The sequence below is a fragment of the Cibotium barometz genome, chromosome 23 (genome assembly GCF_041138505.1).
Source record: "Cibotium barometz isolate CiBa-2024 chromosome 23, ASM4113850v1, whole genome shotgun sequence".
In the NCBI taxonomy this organism is placed as follows: Eukaryota; Viridiplantae; Streptophyta; class Polypodiopsida; order Cyatheales; family Cibotiaceae; genus Cibotium; species Cibotium barometz.
In genome coordinates, this window is record NC_141068.1 from 26,010,490 (window position 1) to 26,017,124 (window position 6,635).

A 6,635-nucleotide genomic window follows, 5' to 3' on the forward strand; every position below is an offset into this window, starting at 1 on the left:
AAGTATAACATATGCTTCATGCTTTATACTCTTGACATGGACCTTGCATGAAGAGAACGGCATTTTTTATGAGCATGAGTACACGAAACTTTTTATTTGACTAGAAAGGGACACCACTCGACAATGTAGATGCCTATAAATTGGTAGAGAAATGAACAAGGTGTACTCACACAATATTTGTTTTGCTAGATAATTATCTATTTTTATTAACCTTGAATTCTAAGAATTTTTGTGAAGTTTTTGTAAATGTTTATATAAGAGACTTCAAAAGATTATTCAAAATAATAACGCTTGTTTTTTTAGTAAAGCATGCTTTTTAACAAGCATTATTATATTGTCTCTCAAGCTAGCTTCTAACTCTACTCGTTGAGTAGAGCTCATTTCCATACACTACTCTGTCACAATCAATCACTTATCTAGCTTCTAACATCCTCGAGGGGCACATTTTACCATGTGGGCAATATGGTGTGCCATAATGATGTCATTTGCATAGTTTTTTTTTGTGTGTTGGTAAATGATCACTAAGCTTCTGGGTGACAGCCTCAAGGTACACATTTTAGCTTGCGAATGATATGGATGTGCCATAACCATGTATGGAAAATTGTTCGCATAGTTCTATGGAGGAACGATTCTCCATTTCGAAGGGGCACAATACGGACGAGAAGCATGACCGTGTGTGGTATGAAAGAGGCCTTTGAGGAGGGTCATGGGTTGGGAGAATGGAGAAGAGGCAAATATAGCATATGGGTATGATAGTGATATGCAAAATATAGATGGAGGAAGGGGCTAAAATAATTGGGAGGGGTATTTGACCTTCTATCTTGAAGTGGGTGTTTTGCCACTTGGGAGAATTAGGGTGTTTAATTAAGAGGAATTCATATCAAATATACCAGTTTAATGAAAGGGTAATCGTATACCATAGAGAAGAGGCAAGAGGGTGTGCACAGTTTCTGGCTTTTGGTTTCTGTGTAAAGGTGTGTGTGTGTGTTGGGGGAGGGGGGGGAGGGGGTCCCCTTTTTCTTTGCCATAAAAGTTGCTTTGTGAGGCACCCACCACAGAGAGAGAGAGAGAGAGAGACAGAGAGAGAGAGAGAGAGAGAGAGAGAGACCCATCAGCCCATGTGGTCGTGAAGGGCATGACTTCTTGCCGGCCGGCGGGCGCACACAACAGATCAGACAGTTTCCATATCACCTTCTCGCCAACGAGTTAACGCACACGAATTTGCTTACATTATTGTAGATTTGGGCAAGCCGCGAGCATCTCAGCATCTAATTTCTGCATTATTGATGTCAAACAGCCCAAACCCATCGCGGCGAAAAGCAGCATCACGTCAAGCTCGCTCTTGAGCTCTACTTCTTCTGATCAATCCCATATTCTGTTGTAATTTTCAGCAACCCAATGCGGAAACCAGCAGTAATAACCCTAAAGCTCTGCATTTGGAAGCCAAATTGAACTCCCATTGGCGCTTCATTAACCCTAAGCTAGATTAAGGTCCGTTTTCGTTGACTTTCACAGCAAGAGCTGCCGCCCACATGTGGGTCCTTTGTAAACATGGTTTTTTTTGGGTCTTCTAGAATCTGTACACTCAACACCGACCACTGAATCTATGGCCAGATCTGTGCTGTATTTGTTTAATCTTCCTAGAATTTGATCCCAATTTGGTTTTTTAGTACTTCATTCCTTGTTTGTGGCCCGTATTTTGCTGTTTTGATCTGTGATTCATAGGTACTTGGAGGTACCCTTTTCCCCACCCTTCCTCTTATCCGCCAGGAGCTATGGACTCTTCACATGGCAGCAGCTCACAACCTGTTATGTCCCTCTCCATCGGTGGACGTGGCCATGCTGAAGAGAGATCTGAGGGTTTACACAGAGGTGGAGCTTTAATGGGCAAACCATCGTGGGGGGTGGTCCAGACTCCATGGTGGGATTCCTGCAATAGCTCAAAAGGATTGAAAAGAAAGAGGGTGAACAGTGATGCCATTTCCAGAAGGGAGGTTTCCAGCTTGTCTTTGAACAATGATGCTGCCACTGGGCCAATCCTTGGCTTGGGCAGCATAAACAGCCCTAGTCCTTCTGAGAGTGGCTTCAGTACAGGAAGCTGGACCTCGTCGGGGAGCATGTTCATGAAGGTTATGGATGAAGAACGATCTCCAATGGATCTTGGTTTGGGGCTCACTGGACCAAGCCCTCATGGTTTAGCAAATGGATGCATCCCATCACTTATATCTGGAGGGAGATCTGTGCTAACATCTATCGATTCAGGTGTCCGCTCATATGCCAAGAGGAATCAAGAGCAAGGAGTGGGAGAAAATGTACGCCTTGGACTAGGCCCCCCACAGTGCCCATCGATTGGGAATGTAAGCAAATGTGTAGTGAAAGGTTTAAACACAGGGAATGGTAACTCCACCAAAAGTGATCTAGGAACGCAGCTGCAATTGGGCCTATCCAGAAGCTCCACAATCATAACAGACGCTGACCATGTCTCATGCATGCCATTTGGTCCCAGACATGGTGGCACATATCATGAGGCCAGAACTGAGAATGTCTGCGGTGAGCACATTCCTGTGGTCGATGAAGGTTCCACCTCCGCGCGGTCCATCAAAGCTGGAGGTTACATGCCATCACTTTTGATGGGCCGCAGGCTTGACAGTGTTCCTTGTTTTGAGGTACAAAGACAGGAGCAACAATTTGAAGGGCAGAAAGAGTGCATGTCTCAGGGGGACCTTGGATTGGGCTATGTTAACAAGCATAGCATCTTACAGGCTGACCTTGTCACGAGTTTTAAAACATCAAGCGGCACCACATCTACCAGTGGGCTATCTGGCAGTGCGGATAGGGCTCCCAAGATATGTAAGTTCAGAGGTTGTGGTAAAGGTGCTAGAGGTGCCTCCGGTCTGTGTATCACCCATGGTGGTGGGAGGCGGTGCCAGAGGCAAGGATGCAATAAAGGGGCAGAAGGGCGCACAGTTTATTGCAAGTCACATGGAGGAGGGCGGAGGTGCCAGAGTTTAGGTTGCACCAAAAGTGCAGAAGGAAAAACAGATTATTGCATTGGACATGGTGGAGGTCGCAGATGCAGTCAAGATGGCTGTACGAAGGCTGCAAGGGGCCGTTCCGGCCTGTGCATCAGGCATGGCGGAGGAAAACGATGTCAAAAAGAAGGTTGCACAAAGAGTGCCGAGGGCTACTCCGGCCTATGTATATCACATGGAGGGGGCAGGCGCTGTCAGTATGAAGGATGTGGAAAGGGTGCCCAAGGAAGTACCATGTTCTGCAAGGCTCATGGAGGTGGGAAACGGTGCATGATTCAAGGTTGCAACAAGGGTGCAGAAGGGAGTACACCTCTATGCAAGGGCCATGGAGGTGGCAAGCGATGCATGTTTGATGGCGGAGGCATTTGTACTAAGAGTGTACATGGGGGCACTTCATTTTGTGTGGCACATGGGGGTGGCAAGCGATGTGCAGTGCAAGAGTGCACCAAAAGTGCAAGAGGAAGGACAGATTTCTGTGTAAGGCATGGTGGCGGCAAGCGATGTAAGTTTGAGAACTGTACAAAAAGTGCTCAGGGCAGCACTGACTTCTGTAAAGCTCATGGTGGCGGGAAGCGATGCTCATGGGGTCAAGAGGGCTCTCCATATAGTGAATTTCTAAAAGATAAGACTGGTGATCTTTTCAAGGGACCTTGTGATAGATTTGCAAGAGGTAAGATAGGTCTCTGTGCTGCACATAGTGCTCTTGTGCAGGACCGAAGAGTGCATGGAGCTGGTACCATAGGGAATGCCCTCCCAGCTGGTATTGGACCTGGCCTTTTCCGTGGACTAGTGGTGGGATCAACACATAAAGGGAATCATTTTGAGTCTGCTTCTGATGCAAGCAAGCATTCTACTCATGGGAGTGACGAGCACGGGGACCACAGCTCTGACTGTGGAGGATCAGAATCATTTATACAAGCTTGTACAAGTGGTGGACCATTTGAAGGTGAACCGGCTGGCATAGAAGATGAATCATGTCATGCACGTGGGTTGTCACAAATTTCATTGGGATATACCCCAGGCTTGACATTTGCTGGGAGTAATCTAGACATTTATGGAAAAGAAAGCGAGCCTTTGAATAAGATGAGTGCAGGGAATGTACTGATGCCAAAAGATGGCACTTCAAGCCTTTGGCCAGGCCTTTCAGCTCCTGCCCAGAGCAAAGGTAACCATGTGATCAGTATGGGGGCAGGGAAGTTCTCTGTTCCAAATTTCGGGCTGGCAAATGATGCCCTGAGAGTTTCTGCTATGGGAAAGCGGCCGATAGAAGCAGGCTCGGCTTTCCACCCCCCTCTTCTTCCACCACAGGTTTTGGTGCCTTTGTCCATGCAGAAAGGAGATTTTTTTGCATCGCACCGGAAAGGAAGTGTGCAGCATACCAGCTTCTCTAATGCATGTGATGATGCCATTTTCAACATGTCTTCTTTGTCTCTACCTGAACAGAGAGTGCATGGTGGCAGCATAATGGCATTGCTATCGGGAAGTGATTCTCGGCAAAATTGAATCCCTGACACATGGAAATGGTGAGATGAAATCATATTGTATTGAGGCACACCCATTGATGTGAATGGAGTATTTCATTTGAGCCTGTGACAGGATGTATTCCATGTCCTCCTTTGTACATACACTGGTGAAATATAATAATTCGGCTCTGTGAACATTGTGTGTAGTTCACAATCTTGACAATTGCAAGACAGATTTGTTGTTATTTTTACTCGTTTTCCTAGTTTTTTCTTCTCGTCCTCGAGCTTTTGATCTGGGCCTAGTAGTCTTTTTAGGGAAGGCCATGCTCAAAACCGATAAGGTGGAGGTCTAGGAGGCACACAGGGTTTTACATGTGCAAAGTTTGATTTTCCTAGGGCACCTTCAAGTTATCAAGGCCATATCTTTGAACCCAAAAATGCAAGGTACTAGCCGGGCCAAAAAAAACCCATGTTCGATAATTTGCGTAGCCATGTCAGATATGGCTAAAAATCACCACTGTTGGCTACTCTACAGTAGGTAACTTCAAGCTGTTAGAAGGGTAAGGCGACGATGAAAAACAAAGAATTGTTACACCATAGGTTCAGTACATTTTTTTATTTTACCTTACTGATTGAAAGAGCTAGGACTATAAAGTTCAACTTGTCAATCACAAGAGCAACATAGTACTTTCACATCACAATGTGTTTGGGTCAATTAATGCATATTTCAGGCCACTTTAACATCCATACCTCCCAAAGTGGAGGTATTGGGCTTGAATCTACCCTAATGGCATTGGAGTGATCACTCTGAAAGATGATCATGAATGGCAACAATATGCTCAAAAAGGGAGGTACAAGATTAGAATCTACGTACTCCTTAATGCCAAACCTAGCTCCGAAACAAAAGTGTTTGCTTCGGCGCTAGATTTGGTATCATTGGAGCGTGGAAAGCCCATGGTTACACCACCATTGCAAAGGAGCAAGGCATTTTGAAATTAGCATTTTTATGGTTTCTTAGCCTTTGTTTATTGGATATAAATTTTCTTAATCTATGCATCTTTGCCTTACACTAAAGTAAAAGAGTGTATCATTGATTTATGCATAAATACAAGAGTGTATGATCACTTCATGCATAAATACAAGAGTGTGAAAGTAATTGCTTGACAATATTTTATTACTTTCACACTTGTTTCTTTGAAAAAAACTAATAATGCTACAATAAACACTTCCTTGCATCAATTCCTTTTGCTACTATTGTTGCAAGACTGATGTTCTCCCTTATGTAGTTTGTATTCTTAATTATTTAAAAATATTGAGTAGCCTTACTAGTAGCTTCTACCTTTGTATTATGAGCATAGGCATTAAAACAAGTATCCACTCAATCAAGCTATTGAAGAAGATTACCAATGTGCTTATAACATCACCTTAATAACACTCATAAAACTAACATTGACTACTCCAACAGAGAGCCTCTCCATATTAATGAGCTTCGAGGTTGCCATGTTCATGCTATTACACTTACAATGCATGCACAATACTTGATTATTTTTTTATGATGGCACTAGGGTATGCCCAAAGATGTGGCTAGGCTAGCATTTTATGGTTTAAGAGTGAGGAGAAAAGGGATACAAGATATATTAAAACATAAGTGGATTATGGATTGTGGACAACTTATGAACACACACACACACACAAGTCGAGTTCTTTACACTCTGAATGAGAGGATATAATAAAACATAAGTGGATCATGGTTTAAGAGTGATGAGAAAAGGGAATAGATGATATAATAAAACATAAGTGGATTATGGATTGTGGACAAGTGTGAAACGATCATAAATTGACTTATGAATATATGTTATATATATATATATATATATAAGTCGAGTTCTTTACACTCCAATAAGCTTTTACATGCCATTTTCAACTTGTGAGCTCTTCATTTCCCCTTGTATGTGCATCTCACTGCTCTTCTTGTGGTTTGCTCTCTTGGTATTTCTAGTTTCCATGGCACTTGTGAGTATTCTAGCTCTCATATGGACTTTGTCTTGTGATGTACACTTGAAATTTTAGTTTTTGTAAGTGTGGAACGATTTCATATGTTTCTCTTAAGTGGAGGAGTAAGCCCTTGGCTGAAATCTCA

General features: G+C 43.4%; 1 protein-coding gene across 1 annotated transcript; it reads left to right on the forward strand.

Moving 5' to 3' along the window:
* The first annotated feature begins 946 nt into the window (after positions 1-946).
* LOC147625794 (uncharacterized) lies at positions 947-4,690 on the forward strand. The gene has a single exon (XM_086817366.1). The coding sequence runs from the start codon at positions 1,776-1,778 to the stop codon at positions 4,533-4,535; it is 2,760 nt and encodes a 919-aa protein (XP_086673492.1). The 5' UTR covers positions 947-1,775; the 3' UTR covers positions 4,536-4,690.
* The last annotated feature ends 1,945 nt before the right edge of the window (positions 4,691-6,635 follow it).